Below are 20,309 nucleotides of genomic sequence, written 5' to 3'. Positions count from 1 at the left end.
TCCTCTGCATTTAAAAAACTTGGTTTTCTTTTTTTTTTTTTTTTTTTTTTGTCGTTACTTCTCTTCCAAACTGTTGTTGACTGTATAAATCGCAAATCCGGCCTACCACGGAGTATTGTTTCCACATCTGGGGCGGTGCCCCCAAAACCCCTCTCAGTCTTCATTTAGGTTAATTAATGTCTCATCTCTTACAACCTCCCCTCCCCCCCAAATTATGATATTAGGGTCACCCGTAAATGATTACATCTACCCATATATTTATTGTGTCTAACCATATATTTATTGTGTCTGAAACCGACTAACCCAGCCACGGAGTGAAAAAAGCCCATTAAAATTCCTTGCATCATCGACAGAATTCGAACTCGGGCTTTTTCCACCCGATGTGGGGAGATCCGTGACGATACCACCGTGCTACCGCGCAACAGTCTCATCTCTAACAGAGTCTCTCACTCTCTGTCTCATAGACTTTTGTATAGATACTTCTGTGTGGGGGGGTGAAATAACGAGGATGTTATATATATGTGTTTTATATATACTCTTTAATTTTATTATAATATTCCTTATTTTGTTTTGTTCCCTTATAACTGTATAGACCTCTTTATCTTATACCCCCACTTACACATCTGACTTTGCTTCACAGGAGAATTCCAGATTCAAGGGAACTTCTCAATTATGTATAATTCCCTTCGGAAAGGCTGTGTTCAAGAATAACAAAAGCGCTAATTAATAAACAACAAAGTTTATTTACATATATACAGTACTTACTGTTTATACAGTATATATGTATGTACGGTATATTTATTTATTTATTCTCTGTACATATACATTGGACTGAAAGGATTATAGGCTCTGTAAACTTTTCAGTTCGATCTCCCTGCCTCCCGTAGATTATGAGGAGAGTGGGAGTTATAATAAGTAATGTAATGCAAAGGAGTAGGGTTTGTTTACGTCTACTCCCCTCAGTGACCTACTCGCCATAACGTGTCGGGTGTTTGAATAAAGTATACAGTACTGTACTGTACACCTTTTTTTTCCCACAGACGTATTGTGAACTTGTTTTCGTAACGCTTTGAAGATTACCATGTTTAATATAAACTAACTTTTTTTTGTTATATCTGACTTCTAAATGCTCACTAAGTGCTGAAAGTGATGTGTGAAAAGGCAAGGAAAGTTGACATTGAAACAAAAGACGAAAAGTAATTGATATACTTCATCGTTTTATTGTTTATAACCCGTTGGTAGTAGCTTGAGGGTCATTTTGACGCCCAGTACTTTTTTTTTTTTTTTTTTGCGGGTTTGCTTCATCTGTACTGTACACTGGTTGATAATATCCATATTTTTGTCTGGTACTGATTTGCATTGCTTACAAGGTTAAATAATACAACGCTTTGATTTATTGCACAAAACAGAAGCAAAACTACAAATTCTGGATTCCCCACCTCGTCATCTGTGTTTCCGAACCACCTTACATGACCTTTAGCAACCATGCCATATTAGCCTGTGTGGTACCTTCGCCACTGACGCGAGCACTATTTGCACATGTTACTTATTAAAAGTATTTTTATGTCGCTCGTCGTTGTGGAAGTTGATAGCTTAAATAAATTCAAGGAGGAACTGGACAAACTTTTAGAGGGAATGGTTGTGTGATTTTTTTTAAATATTTTATTTTATTATTATTTATTTTTATTTTATTATTATTATTATTATTATTTTTGGCTAATGCTACATAAGCTCATACGCTTGCTTCCTTGCAACACATGTCTCTATTACTATATTACTATTTTCCAAATGTAAAAGCACGAAAAGTAACATTTTAACTTTTTTCTTAAATTTATTAGTTATAGTATAATTTTTTATGTTTGTCAAATTGTATTTAATAAGTAGTATTATATTGTAACATTAATTTTCATGTTTTTCATGTTTGTAAAATTATAAAGAAATTGTAAAAAAATACATATTCATGTTATTAAAATGATTAAACATTTTTTTTGTATTATACTTATTTAAAATTTATTTTAATAAAAATAAGGGGCCCAAAATGATTTCTTGCCTAAGGGCCCACAAAACTTAGCTACGCCACTGCTTATACCCTAAACATAAAATTAATAATTATGTAATTGTTACCAGAAAGCAATTTTTTAAAAATTGCCTCACTAACACTCACGAAATTTCTATATTTTTTTAAACATAAAAAGAGTTTGATCGATTTAGTAGTTTTAATTAATTCAGTGCCATCAAAGTTTTAATTACTCGTTATTATTATTTATGTAATGATCATATATATATATTTACAAACCTACAGTACTTCCTATTTCTGCTATCGTCATCCTTTTAGTTTTTGCCAATTTGTGTATTTTTCATTCCCATCTCTGCACCTTTATCAAAATTTATCAGACCTATCAATTCTTACATGCAGATATAAACTTTTGCATCCTTTATTGCTGCTTTGTGCATTTTGGTGCATCTGTCATGTCTTACTTATTTATATTTTTATTTTTTCTATCAGTTGATACTACATGTTTAAACTCATGATTATATATTGCTTTCCATATATTTATTTATTTAAACATAATCTGGTAAAGTTTGCTTATTGATCACTGGAAAGAGCTGTAGTCACAAAGCTGTTTTAGAGGCAGTCCAAAATTAGCTGCTCTTTTCCTTTTAATTCTTCTTCTGTTAGCTGAAAAACAAGTTAGGAACACCTTTGAAAGAATGCCCTACATACTTCTCACATATGCATATGTATATATAATATAAATAATAATAATATTTATTATATTACTATTTTAAAGATATAAAAGATATATAAAAGATAAACTTGATCCTGAGGCCTAACGTTCTGGTTAGTCTCTCATTACCCAATTGTAATACTTCACACACACACACATAATGCACACACTGTCCAGAGCAAGTTTGCATCTAATGCACCACGCCTTGGGTCTTTTAATATGCACTCAGTTACTACCAATAGCAATTTTATTTCTAAATTTAATAGCAGTAATAGTAAAAGATGCCTCACATGTTCTTGTATGCATCCACAGCATTACATTGATAATCCAACTGTGCAATTTACTCTTCTGTAACTTGTACAGTGTCATTTACCTTATCACATGAAGAACTTCAAACATTAAATATATTGGACAAACAAGTAATAAATTACATATAAGAGTTAATTTACATAGATCTGTTATAAATAACTATAGCCACAATAAACTTAAAATTAATATGACTGAACATGAGATTGAATTTAGACATTTTCAATCACATCCTTTTTTAATATTTATATTTCAGTTTTGGCATAGATTCATAACCTCAATTTCAGGTTAAAACAGGAAGAAATCTTTATGTTTGAATATAAATCTCTTTATCATTATGGTCTTAATAATAAGTCCAACCACCAGTTTATTCCTAATCATATATCTAATACATGCATTTATTATAAATTTCAAATTGTTAAATACTTTACTAAGATTTCTCTGTTAGATTTTATAAAAAATCTAACTTTCAATATACAGTTGAGTCATAATATACTTTTTGGTCTTAAACTTAGTGTTCTCAAAGCACTTTGTAAATTTATCCGAACTTTTCATTTTAAATCTACTCATCTTTATCATTTAATGAATGTAAACATTTGTAAATTTAGGCTTTTACCTTACAATAGTAATCCCAAAAAGACTTTCATATTCTTATCTTAAAATTTCAGTCAAAACTTATGGATTTTTATAAAATAGTGATTGCATTAATTCATAGTTCTTTATTCTGGTTTAACATATGTATTCTGGTTGACAAAATGCATATGTTAAAATCAGATACAATTACAAATCTGTGGCCATAAACTTTAACCCTAACTCCTCTAATCTATATTTGTAAATACCACAATTACAAATCTTTTGTTGAGCCTAAATATGGACACATTTCTAGTAATCATGATATTGCCCCAAACAGAATTCAGAGAGATTCTTTCTCATGGCTTCAAATTTAGGTTAACTCCAAAATTTAACTTTTTCTTCTTTAAGAAACAACTCTGTAGAGACCTTTTATACTTTTGTTTTACTTTGGAATATACAGTAAGCATAATACACCAGTTGAGACTTTTTAAATTTGGTAAAATAATGGTTTTTTTCAGAACTTTTATATCACTTTTTAAAACTATACTCTAAAATGGAATATAATTCTATTAGATATTACATTTGTTCTAGGATAAAAACACAATTACAAGAAATACATGAAAATTTTATTATTACATAGGTAGACAAAGCTTCCAACAACTATGCCGTTATATGTAAGGCTTTCTATTTTGATACATTAAACAAAGAGCTACATGAGAATGATTCTTACAAACTGGTGCCTTCCTCTCTTAACATTATCATAAAATTATTTGCTTTAAAGAAGATATTAAAACTAAATATTAATAATTTTAAATTTCCCTTTGGTTATTTCATTCTAAAGTTCCATAAAACACCTGTCAAATTCAGATTTATTACTTCTTGTAAAAATTGTTATGTTCATATTCCTGGAATTATTTCAGTTTTGGCACCGGTTTATTTAAACCTGTCTTGGATTTTAAAATTGTTCTTTTAGAAATTTTCCATAAATATAATCACATTATTAATTGTAACATCACACTTTGGAACAATTTGATCAGCCTTTTGTGTCTTTAATAATTATGTTTTTGATGGTTTCATATCTATCAACAGATTAAGGGTAATCTCATGGGTAGCCCTGATTCTTGTATCCTTGCAAATCTATATCTTTAGTCCAAAATTTATTTCCCTCAAAATATCCTGTTATTTAGGTATATTGATGATTTTTGTGTAATCAATTATTCAAACTTTATTAAGGATTTTGCCATTTTGTATCCTTGTGAACATAACTCTAGAAAAAAAACAATTCCTATAATAATCCCGCTAATTATTTGGACCTTAATATTGATATTGTTAATGATCATACTTCAGTTGATCTTTACAATAAAAGAGACTCTTTCAAGTTTGAAGTTACTAATTATTTCCATTGGGTGTCCAATTTTTCTAATAGGCCCAACTAATATCACTACTTCGCAATGTGTTAGAATTGCTACCATATGTGATAACTACATTATTGCTATTTTTTTTTTCTTAAACTTGTTGGCAATAGCAATTCTTTTCCTTTATCTTATTTAAATTATCATTTTCATAAAGCTCTCAAATAATCAACTATAATATTTTTTTTCAAAATCCATTAACTTACTACAGATTTCTTATTAATATATAGAGGGTAGTTAAAATTAAAGTTTCGCTTTGTAGAGGGCTCTGGAGCGAGTTCTAAGGCTTGTACTGAAGAGAAATTTGGACAACAGGTACAATAAAGAATGCGCTCGCCATTTATTGAGAAAAAAAATAGTTACAAAATTTGTTACTATATGGCGCTGTGGTTATACAAATCACTTGAACAGCGCTACAATTGTTCAATATTTCCTCCATTTTGGTCAACAACAGTTTCCATTCGAAGAACAACATTTTCTACAGCAGAACATAACATGTCAACTGGAATAGCCAGCATATGACGTCTAATGCTGTCGTTCAGATCTTCCAGAGTTTGACATCCTTCCCGATACACCAGGTTCTTCAAAAAAACCCCACAACCAGAAGTCGCATGAGGTGAGGTGCGATGATCGGGGTGGCCAAGATGTCCGGAAACAACAGCTGATGGCCCGTGCGTCTGTAAAGTGTTGCATTAGCAATCGTTGGACACAACGGTGGATGTGGGGTGGCGTACCATCTTGCATGAATATGGTATCCTGAAGGCACCCACGTTGTTGCAGCTCTAGTATTCGGAAATTTGCCAACATTTCATAATATCGCTGTCCAGTGACGAAATAGGTGCTGGGTCCAGTCGGTGTTACCTGTTCAAAAAAATATGGCCCAATCATGCATATGACCATAAATTCACAACCACACTGCCACTTTTGGAGAATGCAACGGGACTTCTTGAATAACTAGAGGGTTTTCTGTTGCCCAAATGCGACAGTTGTGTGTATTCACTTGTCCATTTAAGCAGAAGTGGCCTTCATTACTCCAAAGGATGTTCCATGGCCAAGTGATATCCAGTATCATTCTCGCCAGAAACTGAAGTGCATATGTGAAACGAATATCTGCATCACCATGCTTTAGCTGCTGTAGCATGTGCATCTTGTAAGGATAGTACCGCAACACCTGACGCATTACTAGCCTTACAGTGGAATACGGCATGTGCATTTCATGATAAACAGGTGGCACACTTGCGCTACCACATGGAGATTGACTTGATAAATCCACGACAGCCATAGCCACATCTTCAACATGAGAGGAGTCCACTTGTTTTCGACCTCTACCTGGTTGAACACCAAGATGTCCTGTCGCTTCAAATTTTGCAATTATTTTGCGGACAGCACAAACAGTCACAAGTCCACGCCTTATGCGCTTCTGACCCGGAATTCTCTAATAGCCGCAGTTGCAGTGTTGCTGTTCTGATAGTACAGCTTCACTAATAGCGCCTTTTCCTGCAACGTTGTTGGCATTGCTACTGTAGTGCAGGCAAACATCTACTGTATGATTTGGAAGAGACTGCTTTGCTTTTATACAGTACAATAGAGCTGAGTAGTGGCGCTGTGGCAATAACTTTCGATTATGCAAATAACTTACGTTATTTGCATAATCGTAACTAAGATAGTTACGCGCCATACAGTGACAAATTTTTTAACTAATTTTTTTCCCCAATAAATGGTGAGCGCATTCTTTATTGTACCTGTTATCCAAATTTCTCTTTAGTACGAGCCTTAGAACTCGCTTCAGAGGCCTCTACATATGGACACTTTAATTTTAACAACCCTGTATATATTAATGAGAAATTTGGCGTTACTGCCAGCCGCCGATCTAAATTTTCCACATTTTCGCTTAATTTGTAACTTTATTTTTTCAAAATTTGTTTCAGATACATAGTGCTTTCCCACTTCGCCCTACTCTATCTATTTGACCCTCATTATATCTGCTTATATCTCGCTTTAACACTCTTTTCGCATTTTTTACTCTAGGCTTGTACATTATGTATATAGCATACATTTAATAGTTTATGATTTATCTATGTGATGGATGCAATTTTTTTTATAGTTTCTAGTTTTAGTTTTGGAAAAAAAAAAAAAGTATCACTAAGTGTCGCTGTTGTATAACTTTATATTTGCACCTATCTCATTGGCGTACGTTTTTTAGTTTTGTTATACTTTTGTCCTGTGATCAGTTGTGTGGAAATATCCTTATTTTGTCAATTTTGTAATTATTTTATCAGTTTTATAATTAATTATCTTTTATTTGTTACTTTCTATTCCCTTCTTATCACTTTATCTCCCTAATTTTTTTTTTTTTTTTTTTCACTTTATGCTCATTCTCGGCATAGGTTTATACAGGGTGTCTCAAAAATGCACGGCAAAACTTCAGGAATGAGTTCCTCATAGGTAGACAATAAAAATATTTTATATCAACATAGTTCCGGAAATGCTTGGTTCCCGAGTTATTAACCGGAATGTCTTATCTCCCGCAGGTGATTTCCTTCATCACAAGGTACTCACAGAATCTGGTGTTTTTCCATTCCGACCATGAACTCAAATCAGCAGCAAGAGGATATGCACTTTATGTACGGTTTGGCGGACGGCAATGCTCTGGAGGCTTGTCGTTTGTACCACGAAAGGTTCCCAGAACGAAGGTGTCCAGACAGGAAAACGTTTGAAGGTATCCATCGCCGCCTTTGTGAACACGGGACCTTTACACCTCGTGCTGCCGACAGAGGACGACCAAGATTTACGACTCCTGAAGTAGAGGAGTAGACTAATCGCCTCGCCTCCACGTTCACATGATTTAAACCCACTAGATTTCTTCTTGTGGGGCCATTTAAAGTTAATGTTGATATAAAATATTTTTATTATCTGCCTATGACAAACTCATTCCTGAAGTTATGCCGTGTATTTTTGAAACACCCTGTATATACTGATGAGCCAAAACATGGTACAAGGAAACCTGAGGCTTATACTGCACCACCCAAAAAAAAAAAATTCCCGAGTTACCCTAAGAGAGAGAGAGAGAGAGAGAGAGAGAGAGAGAGAGAGAGAGAGAGAGAGAGAGAGAGAGAGAGAGAGAGAAGTAGAAAGGAATCACCAAGAAAGAGAAGAATGATGATATCCAGATCAGGATCCTAGGTTTGCCAAGCCCATACTCACCACATGTGAGCCTCGGGGTTACTTATTATGACAAGCGAGTGTTATGAAAATCGAAGCAACTGCAGATGAACTGTGCAGTATGCGCGGGTTGGGACACGGTATAAAAAACACCTGATACTGAGCTCTGTTAATCAGTGTTACTCTTGTTCTTCAGTTGGGAAAGGGCAGCTGACTTAGCGAGTAATGGCCAGACGACTGGGTCAAAGCATATCCGAAACGGTACGGCTGGTCGGTTGCTCACGGTCAGCCTCGGACCACTTTCGGACAACTACCGAAAGTGGTCCAAAGAGGGAAAACCCACGAACTGCCGGAGAGGTTTTGGACGACCACGGCTCATCGATGCTCGAGGTGAGCGAAGGTTCTCCCGAATGGTATGTGGCAACAGAAGGGCGACTGTGGCGCAACTCGCCGGTAATTGGAATGCTGGTGATGGGAATAATGTTTCACAACACACAGTACATCGAACCCTTTTGAAAATGGGGCTGCGTAGCTGTAGGCCGCTCCCCGTGCCCATGCTAACCACGGTTCACCGGTGACATTGCCTACAATGGGCACGCGAGCATCGAAACTGGACCTTGAGTGATTGGAAGAAGGTCGTGTGGTCCGATGCATCACGTTTCCTGTTGCACCATGTGGGCGGCCGGCATGTGGGTACGTGTGCGTCGTTTACCTGGAGAAGTGATGGCACCTGGATGCACCATGGGACAAAAGCAAGCCAGTGGCAGCGGTGTCATACTTTCGGCAATGTTCTGCTGGGATACCCTGGGTCCAGTCATCCATGTGTCAAGCACTGTGACATCTACCACCTATCTATCAGTTCGCAGGGGCTGCCCCCAGGGTTCTGTCCTGGGACCGCTCCTGTGGAACTTTGTCTTCGATGACTTTCTCTTCAAGGACTTGTGGGAAGTTGAGGCCCAAGCCTTCGCCGATGATTTACTCCTAATCACAGCAGCTGATTCAAGAGCCAACTTTGAAAACAAGCAAATGGAGCGCTGCAAATCCTACAGGATTGGGTTAAATTAAATAACTTAAAACTAGCACCAGAAAAGACCAACTCGGTCCTCTTGAAAGGAAAACTAAACTTAAACATACCACCACAAATCAAATTAGAAGGACTAACAGTAAAATTATTAAACAAGATAAAATACTTAGGAATTATCATTGACAGCAATCTCTCATTTAAACCGCATTTAAACTACCTCAGGAAGAAGATACGTATATACACAGCACTTCTAGCAAGAATCACGCGTAAGGACTGGGGGCTAAATAAAAATACCCTCTCCTTATATTACAAAACCCTCTTCATCCTGGTAATTATGTACGGATCGCCAGTATGGATGATGAAAATCAGCACAGTAGCAAACAGGAAAATCCTTGAAACCATTCAGAGGAACGTACTATTTACAATCACTAGAGCGAGTAGCACAGTTAGTACGGCGGCACTCCTGATCATTGCAAGTGCACTGCTCCTTGACCTGGAAGTTGTTCGCACGGGTCTAATGTGCTATCACAAAAAAGCGATCACAATTACAACCTGTGGCATAACCGTTGACGTGACAAGTAGCTGGAAGACGGAACAAAAAAGGATAGATAAATTCCTAACAGAAACCTGGCAAATAAGGTGGAATGAAACCACCAAAGGAGCAATAACGCATAAATTTCTTCCACTAGTGACAAAAATGCACCCGAAAGGCCCACCGTAGATCTTCCCGAGCCTTAACACTACGTATCTACTAACAGGCCATGGCCCGTTTAAGGAAAAACTAAACATGCTAGGCATAACAGAAGATAGAAATTGTACTTGCAGAGAACCTGAATCATGGACTCATGTCATGCATGGATGTGAAAATTATGACGACACAAGAGCAAGCCTCATTGAAAACATCCAGTACATTCCAATTCACCAAAAATCCCGACTCCTGAATACACAAGAAGCGTTTGTAGCATTTACCAACTTTGCAACTCCACTATTTACAAGAAGGAAAACAATTATTGCACTACAACCTGTCCAGCAGGAGGACAACAACAACAACACACTCAATAGAAAAGCCTAAACTTAGAAGGAATGGATAAACCAGAACAAGGGAGAAACTCAAACAAACTAGAATCAAAGAAGAAAATTCAACAGTACAGAAAAACGCACCATTAGTGCCCAAAAGACTAATCAAAGTCACCCACAGGAGAAGCAGAAGATAAATATGTTGAGGAAAACCACCCCGGACAAGACAGATTCTCGTCACACTGACGAAATTCCTGAAAGAGATCAACACTGAAACGTCCCAGAGCTAGATTAGACCTCCATCTGGCTCTCAGATCCTGCACCTGCAGGATCTCTTTAAACCCCATTTCCTGGCAAGGGGGGAGAACCTTCTTTCTCCCTTGCCACCCGGTATGGTTGGACATGGGTATGCTCCACTTACAACGGGGGGTCATCTTCTCTATCGACCCCTTTGCCTCCCACTTCCTCCCCCCAGTCTTCTGCCTCCCCAGCCAAAACTGTCATCTTACATAGCGATCAGCCCAACATCAAAATTTAAGACACACCAAAATTTATGCCCGATCTTTTAGGCCTTACAGACTTTCAGTTTAAACCACAAATGACGTTTAAAAGATCCTTAACTAACTAAACTACGCTCGCGACTTCTCCAATTTTTTGTTAGGTCCTAGCCACTGAAATCTCAAGAAAGTAAGTGGCAGGACCTGCTAGAGTAAATTAGCCTCACTGGGTACACCCGGCCAGCCTCCCCATGGCAGGGTGTGGAAACGTCAGGTCCCGCTAGTGGCCTGGTGGTTAATAGGCCGGATGAACAAAGGACGCAACACAACACACCATATAGCAGATACACTTTTAAAAATCTCAGGCTTGCCCGAAACATAGACCATACGCGGAGATGGGGGAAACCCGAGGAGCCGTGAGACCCTCATCACACCTTACACCTTACCTTACCTTGCCTAAACTCCAGATTTCCTCCTGGTGGGGCATGGGCATGCCCTACTGACTTAAAGTCTTCTCTATTGACCCAATTTCTTCTGTATTTCTCCCCCCCCAGTCTTCAGTCCTCTCTCCCTCTCTATCTGCACGCCAACATATACCCCATAGGTCAAAATTTAATATCATCCAAATTTAATTTGCCCAGATTTCGGTCTTTCGATCTAGCGTCCATCCCAAAAAAAAAAAAAAATTTTTTTTTAGGTCCTAGCCACTGAAATCTCAGGAAACTAGGTAGCAGGACCTGCCAGAGTAAAATAAAACTACTGTGTACCTGGTCTGCCTCCACGGGGCGAAGTGTGGGCAACGTCGGGCCTCAGCAGGGGTCTGGTGGCTAAATGGCCAGAGGAACAACTGTACATGACATCACACACCTCAAGATTCATATACTTTTAAATCTCTGGACTTTGCAGTGAACTGTATCACACGACAATGTAAACGACGCGGAGATGGGGGAAACCCCTGGTGCCGTTTGATCCTAAACACACTTTACACTTTACCTAAACATCATTGCTGACGAGGTACATGGCAACGGTCTTCCCCTCTGGCGGTGCCTTCTCTCAGCAGGATAATGCGCCATACCACACTACCCAGATTGTTCGAGACTGGTTCGCGGAACATGAGGAAGCCTTCCAGGTATTGCCCTGACCTCCAAATTCCCCAGACATCAATCCCATCGAGCATCTGTGATTTGTGTTGGAACAGCAACTCCGATCTGCGGCGTCTCAACCACGGACCTTACAGGTGTTAAAGGATCTGCTGGTTACGTGTTGGTGCCAGATACTACAAGACAAATTTAAAAGAAATCTTTTAGCGTCTATGCCTCACTGGGTACAAGCTGTTTTGGCTGTACGTGTTGGATCAACATCATATTAGGTAGGTGGTCATTATGTTTTGGCTCATCCGTGTATTTATAACTTGGATAGAAGGCATTAAGGTCTAATGGTGTTGACTAGCAATTCGGTGTACTAGCAGTAGCCAGTTCACCTATATCAGGAGTGGCCAACTTAATTTGTGATGCGATCTACTTTTTTCCTTCAAAAGGTGGCGCGATCTAGCATCTCAAAAATTTCATTGCACAAGGTGCACAAATCGAGGGATGACTATATATTTAAAATTCGTCGTGATCGACCGAAATTAAATCCACGATTGACTCGTTGGCCACCCCTGCCCTCTGTATACGAGGGAGTTGCGAAAAGTATGGTAACACATTTTTTTCCCTTAATAATGGTGAAAGGGAATGAGATGAAACGCGGTGGACAGATAGACCCTTTAATAACGTTCAAAAAGACCGCCAGTGTAGTGTTGCGGTATTGTTGCCTCACAGCATATTTCAGTTGCAGAATGGAGGCTACCGAGCGAGTATGGTCCTAAACAGGTGTTCCTGAAGTTATTCGCTTTTTTCAAGCAAAAGGGTCTTCACCAAGTGACATTCACTGTGAACCGGTTGCTGTGCATGGCGAAAAGGTGATGACAAAGAAGCCGATGTGTTTTTAGTGCAATGAATTTAAAGCCGGCTGTGTTGACATTGAAGATCGACATCGAGCGGGCAGGCCTTCATGGAACAAGACGGACATTTCGTGCATTAAGGGCATCGTTCTTGAAAACAGGCGAGTGAAACTGCCTGAAATTGCACAAATAGTGAACGTGAGTAAGTTCACGAAATTGTTCACGATGTCCTTGGCATTCGAAAGGTGTGCTACCGCTGGACGCCCCAACAATTGTCAGAGGAGGATAAAGCAAAACGCATAGGGATGTGTCTGGAGAACCTGTTTCGACACAGCGACGAAGGAAAGGATTTTCTCGCTCGCATAATCACAGCAGACGAAACGTGGGTTCATCACTTTGCCCCGGAGAGCAAACAAGACTCCATGACCTGGAAAAAGCCACAATCTCCTGTGCACAAAAAATTCAAAACTGTTCCCAGTGTCCGAAAAGTCATGGCCACAGTGCTCTGGGATCGCCAAGGCATTCTGTTGGTGGATTTCTTGCCGAAGAGAGAAACAGTCAATGCACAGCTTTACTGTGCAACGTTTTTCCAAAGTTGCACAGTAAAGCAACGTTGCAACGTTGTTTTACTGTGCAACGTTGGAAAAACTGAAAGCAAACATTCGACGCAAACGATCAGGACTCCTGACAAGCGGCGTGATTTTGTTGCACGACAACGGAACTCTACACACTGCCCACACCACTCGTGAGTGGTTGCGCCGTAATCGTTGGGAAACTCTGTCACATCCCCCCCCTACAGACCAGACTTAGCCCCTTCAGACTACCATTTGTTTGGCCCTCTGAAAAAACACCTTTCAGGAAAGCATTTCACCACGGATGAGGAAGTTCATCAGGCGGTGTGATGATGTTGGTTACTGCGTTTGGGCATGAAATTGGCTGATCAAGAGTTGGCCACCCTAGTTACAGGAAATGAAAAATTACATTCACCCACTTGGCCATCTCCCCACTACTTCGTCAGGGGCTTTGAACGGACAAATAGCAATACGAAATGAATATCTCATGCATACCTTTTTTTAGCAGTCCCAATAACAGTTTTACTATTATTCATTACATATTTTCAATGTTGGTGTATCCCAATTAATCTTGATACGTGACTGAAGGTTAAATTTATTTTATGTTTGGCTTACAGACGTTTGATTGGAACTGAGATTGGAACCCAAAGCCCAACGGGTATGCATCAGTATGAAATACAGCAAATCTCCAAAACACATTGTGAATGGAGGTCGGTATGAGAAGAGACCGTAAGTAGTCTGTGGCTGAATTTTGGGATTAGGTTGCAAGGGGCGCCATCTGGCCAATTTACTCGTGTGGCAGCAATCGTAATTATTTATCTAATTGTAGGTTTTCACAACTCTATGTTAATGTTGGATGTTGCCGCGCTCTTTGTACAGCTGCATATATAGATGTGCGGAAGTTTGCCTGATCCTGGTTGGTGCTTCGAATAGGAGCCCAGTTCATAACAGTTAAAATATTTCCCCAGCATCATTGACCACCTACGAGCTTGCACTGCACCTTGCAAAGACAATTGGATGAAATGCGTCATTGCTTTACCTGTGAACTCTGGCATTATCAGAGTAATGGCAAAATTTGGATTTGTGCCATTGTTCCTCTCCGGTTGGCTGAAACAGTGTGAGACAGACGTTGACGGCCACGTTCATCCACCACCCTTTTCCGCCCACAGCAATGTCCACGATGAGATGTTATTCCTGAAATGGGGTATTCCCGATATACTCTTGATACTGTCGAACGGGGATAGTGCAATTTCTGTACTATCTCCTCGATAGAGTGATCCATGCGTCTGGAACCCACTATCATTCCCCTTTCAAAGTGGGTTAACTCGCGATGTTTATCCATACTGACATTGAATTATCGTCTACGTGAATGCAGTGTACCTATATACCTGCCAAGCGATGGGTTCGTCCACTAGAGAGAGGGGTGACAGCGTTGCCCAGGAACCAGGTGTCCCAAGAATTCTGTCCTTTCAGTGTACTCACCATCCTCCCCACACCAGTTAGAAAAGAACCTTGTTCGGATCCCGTCAATCACGCGAAGAACTTTTATGGGCTATTGTCACTCCGTGGTTGAGTTTTCGGTCTCAGGCGTGGATGGCGTGGTTTGGTTTCCCGCTCGGAAACTCGAGTTTTCATCCTGCAAAACAAGCAAATCGGACAGAGAACGAGTAATTTATGGACACGTTACACGTGGGCAGATAGGATAGCTGTTGGATGACTCTAATGTGATAGTTTTAATAGAGTGGGATAATGATCTTCTCTCTCACATCTTGCAAAGTTCCAAGAAATCATAGGGAATAAAAAACCATGTACCTTTCTTATCGCCTACTTACAGTGTATTTTTTATTTCAAACTTCATGTCTCTCTGTATCGTAGTCCCCAAGTCATTTTCATCCTGAACATCCTTTAATTCTTCTTCCTCTAATGTATTTACTAATGAGTTTCTGTCCTAAAGTGTAGTGATTTGCGTTTGTAGCATTAAACCTCTTCAGCTGCCATTTTTCACCCCATGGCTGCAGTCAGTCCAAAACCTTTTTTGATGTATAGCCTGATTTTTAGCGTTAACCACTCTGCCAACATTTAGGTTATCAGAAAATTTTGACAGTTGCCACTGTATTCCTTCATTAATATCATTCAGAAAGATAAAAAAAACAAGAGAGGTCCGAGTGGTAATCCTCAGCGACCCCTCTTGTTAATTCAGTACGCTGAATGAATACTCGTTAATAAGAGGGACCCTGTACTTCAACCATTCCCTGATCCACCGATGGATTATTCCTAATATTGCGATCTGCTCGAATTTGCACAGGAAATTTTCGTGACGAACTGAAATTCAGATATATAATGTCAAAGTTGTTTCTCGCATTCAACTTCCTTATAAACTCGCCATAATTTAGAGATTTGTCACTCAAGATCTTCCCTTGACTACATCATGCTGATCCCATATAGGGGAACATTCTTGTCGAGATAATCTTGTATTGAGTCTTTAACTATAGAAATTTTAAAAGTTCGCAAAAACGAAGGAATTTGAGAGTTGCTGTTGTGAGCTCTTGTTTACTTGGAATGAATTTGAAAAGGAAAAATTACTTATTATTACTTTAATATAAAACTTAAGAAATTTTTTAACCCTAAAATCATAAAGGAACAAGATTTTTAATTTATTAAACCCTTACCTCTGCATGAAGACATCCCTCAAACTGAAATAAAAAGTAAAATAAATAAATAAATAAATAATAATAATAATAATAATAATAATAACAACAACAATAGGAACTATAGAAAATACATCGCCAAGGAGTTACGAGTGTCAGATGACATATGTCCACGATGCCACCTGCCTCAGAAACGAACCAACACATCACCGCAAGATGCAAGGTGATCATTCAGACGGAGTACACTCATAGACACACCAGGCAGCCAGGATAATACAACAGAAGCAAATGAGGAAATACCATTTTTTTTTCCATTTATTTGTACACACAATTCTTTACATTTTATATACCAGAACTTACAGAGAATATATATATACAATTTTATATACATTAGCATTATCATTCTCATTATACCTATATATATACTATATTATATATGAACACGTGTGTGTGTGTGTGTGTGTGTGTGTGTTTTACCTGTATCAAGGGTGGCTCCTAGGCCTTAGCCCATCTCCACCTTGCACGTCTGTGGTGGTGGTGCAGAAACTCAGCAAGCTTTTTATCGCTTGTGTATGTCCACCTTGCCACCAGGGAGCAGCCAACACCCAGGCAGCCGCTGCCTGCCCCCAGGCACAAGCAGCCAAGCCTGGGTCTACTATTACCTTTAGTGCCATGGGCACAAATCCCACACCCACCGGAGATAGTGCAATACCGGTGGGTGCCAGCAATCCCGTCCCCAGGTTGCCCAAACCTGGAAACCAGCAAAAAAAAAAAAAAAAAAAAAACGAAGTAAATATTTACATATGTACAAAAGATAATAAAATTTTGACTCTAAATCCTAGTAATACAATTCAATTTACATATCTGACAAGTCATCCTATTTATATTTAATGGGATACCAACATTTATATTAACTGCTCAGCTGTCAGATTTATACTCGATTTTGGATTTGAGTTCTTAGTTGAAGTCTTTTCTTAAAGACCGATTCTGCAAAGGTCTGGAAAGTCTCAAAGTTTGTTTTGTTCTCAACTAGTATTTTCACGTTGTCCTCAGCTAGACCTGGAACCTGATTAAGTAGCAATACTCGATGGTCTGTATATTGCGGACAAAACAGTAAAACATGGATCCAGTCCTCCATTTGACCACAGGTGCAAAAAGGATCCGGCTCCAAACCTCTGTCGAAAAGTTTGGCCCTCAGAGATCCATGGCATGTTAATAAATACGTCGTAAACATGCTTGGTGCAAACGACGAAACAGAAGGTTGAGTAGAAGCAAACTCAACATTTTCAATATACTTCTTTGTGACTTCGCCGTGCACAGACTCATTCCATCTACTTTGCCAAATACTAATCATTTCACTCCATAATCTTTTCCGTTCTGTCTTTAAGTTACTAACTGGGTCGGTTGTAATTCCCATAATAGATACCTGCAGTCCTTTCTTATGTTTATAAATCATGCCACGGTATAAGATAAATAAATCTAAAGGCAGTTCTCCTCTAAGAATTTGGAGGGCATTGTTTGATACTGTACGAGGGGCATTGTTTAGTGCCAGAAGCATTGTCCTTTGAATTGATAGTAACTTGTTTTTAATTTTCACCTTAACGACGTTCTGGTGCCAAATACCTGCTCCATACGAAACTATAGGCAGAAATATTGCTTTATAATATAGTTTTAAGGTCTTTTTATTCAAACCCCAGTCTCTTTTGGAGATTCTTATGACCGAAGCAGTAAAATTTCTAATTTTTTCCTTCAGTTTGGTGACATGAGGGAGAAAGGTTAATTTATCATCAAGAATTATGCCAAGATATTTGTTTTGAGGAACATAAGGTATCTGTAAACCATTCAGTCGAATTCTTGGTGGTCTTCCGTAATTAAAGTGGTTTTTAAATGTCATGAAATTCGTTTTACTCGGAGATATCTTGAGCTTGTTGATGTCAGCCCATGCCACCAAATCATCTAAGATGGGTTGAATTTTGTCCTCTAACACCTTACGTGACCTTCCTTCTATGGCAATCACGAGATCATCGGCGTAGGCCACCTTTAGAGAATCCTCGTGTGATTTCGTGAGCCACTGATCTAGTACGGCATTCCAGAGGAGAGGCCCCAACACCGACCCCTGGCGAGGAAATACCAGTTGACCAAAGAAAGTGTACCGTATTACAAGTACGAACCACAAGTCGTACTAGAGATCCCAACCCACAAGCTATACTGGGACCGTGCCTTAATAAGAGGCAAGAGAATCGTGCACAACAGACGGGACATAACTCTTGTCGACAAGAGGGAAAGGATACCTATCTGACTGACATAGCGATGCCGAACACTGGCAACCTCTAGAAAACCGACGAGCAAAAGATCATGATGTACACTGACCTAAAACAGGAGATCAAAGGGAAAGGCATATGCAACAATTAACTACCATTCTGATCATCGTGTCAACCACCGGTATGGTGCCAAAGACCCTACATAACCTAGCAGCAATAGGTCTCTCAGAGGACACATACCAGAAAGTCGCAATTCTGAATACCTGTAGGATAGTCAGTTTCTCGACCAACAATAACACCAGATTTAACGACCACCCCGTGCATTGGTACCAGTACCCATCACAGGGTGGAACCCTCCCATCAGCGAGAAATGATATAACAACAGAAATAATATAACAATAATATTATTAATAATAAATATAGACAAAAATATATAAATATAGAAAGATAGATAAACGGCACAAAACACAACCTCAACAAGGGGACCACACTCACGCAGACAGAAGAAACAAAGACAGAAAGATGGGCGAAGCAGACACTCTACGGCAGACGCTAAAATGACTTCCATCAAGGTTAAATAGATAAGATGACTTCCAACACTTGGCTCACTAACGGAAGGCTCATCCCCGAGACCGAAGGATTCATGCTCGCCGTCCAAGACAAGGTAACCAACACCAGAACTACAGGAAATACATCGCCAAGGCTCCGGAGTAACGATGACACATGTCGACGATGCCACCTGGCCCCAGAAACAATCAAGCACACTACCATAGGATGCAATGTGATCACCCAGACGGAGTACATTGCCCGTCACCACCAAATACGGAGGATACAGAAAGGTCAGGGAATGACCACCGCCTATTCCCGGAGCAATATGGCCTTGGTTGCTAATGCTCCAAACAACAACAAACGGAGTACATTCGGAGACACGACCAGGTGGCCAGGACAATACACCAGAAGCTAGCACAAAAATACCAGCTGATCAATGAAAGTTTACCGTATTTAAAGTACAAGCCTCGGGCTGTACTAGAGACCTCTACTCACAGACTATACTGGGACAGTGCTATCATAAAGAACAAGACGATCCCGGACAATAGACCAGACATAACCCTCATTGACAAGAAGGAAATGGAAATGGTTACCTACCTGATCGACATAGTGATGCCCAATACCAGCAACCTCCAGAAAACATACGAGGAAGAGATCAGGAAGAACTTAAGACAGCAAGTCAAAGATATGTAGAACAAGTAATGACTATCCCAATCATCGTGTCAACCACCGGCATGGTGCCAAAGAGCCTCCTTAAGAACCTAACAACAATAGGCCTTTCAAAGAACACTTACATGGTACTCCAGAAAGCCACGTTTCTGAACACCTGTAGGACAGTAAGGGAGTTCCTTGACCAACAGTAATAATAATAGCAACCGCACACAACAACCACCTCATGCACTTGGTACCAGTATCCGTCACGGAGAGGAAAAACTCCTATAGAAGGAGAAAAAGTTTTTAATAATAATAATAATGATAAGAAGAAGAAGGCCCCTACAATGATCTCCATCAAGACTATAGATAAGGAGTCTTTCAACGCATGGCTCACCAGCAAGATGCTCCTCCTAACTTAAGCATTCATGCTCGCCATCCAAGACCTGATAATCAACACCCCAAACTACAGAAAATACATCACCAAGAATCCCAGAGTGACAGACGACACATGTCGATGATGCCACCTTGCCCCTGAAACAAAACCAGCACATCACTGCGGGATGCAGGGTGATCACACAGACGCAATATACTTAAAAGAACGACCAGGCCGCCATGAAATCCTCGAAAAGAGAAAAATGAAGCTTTAAAATATGCAATACCATTCTGTCTATAATGAACATAACATTCAAATATTTACATTAAACAGTTATACTGACTTTAAGCCACTTCTTACTTGTTAAGTTATACTTATCAGGTATATTTATTTAGGAAAGAAAGTACGTGTTAAATGTTCTTGTATTGCTAGAGAAGGAAAAGTTGGTTTTCAGTGCTTGTTTAAGTCGTCCATCCAAAGATTTTTGGCTCAGTTGGAATTCTATCGCTCAGATAGATATCAACCTATATTGCTAAAATAAGATTTAATGACGTTGTTACTGAACAAGTAGTCTTATCATATTGAATGTA

General features: G+C 39.2%; 1 protein-coding gene across 1 annotated transcript in view; it reads right to left on the bottom strand.

Annotated features, from left to right (window-relative positions):
* Positions 1-2,281: 2,281 nt before the first annotated feature.
* Positions 2,282-20,309, bottom strand: part of LOC150086967 (uncharacterized) — a 38,229-nt gene continuing 20,201 nt past the window's right edge. The window contains exons 4-5 of the mRNA XM_090372859.1: positions 15,904-15,927; positions 2,282-2,680 (exon numbers count right to left, since the gene is read on the bottom strand). Coding sequence (XP_090228985.1) covers positions 2,627-2,680; positions 15,904-15,927 — 78 coding nt within the window. The 3' untranslated portion in view covers positions 2,282-2,626. The remainder of the gene's footprint in view (positions 2,681-15,903; positions 15,928-20,309) is intronic.

Source organism: Mastigoproctus giganteus, chromosome 4 (assembly GCF_048544385.1).
Source record: "Mastigoproctus giganteus isolate SK-2022 chromosome 4, ASM4854438v1, whole genome shotgun sequence".
Taxonomy (NCBI): domain Eukaryota; kingdom Metazoa; phylum Arthropoda; class Arachnida; order Uropygi; family Thelyphonidae; genus Mastigoproctus; species Mastigoproctus giganteus.
The sequence above is the reverse complement of the archived record's forward strand: the minus strand, read 5'-3'. Positions and strand labels throughout refer to the sequence as shown.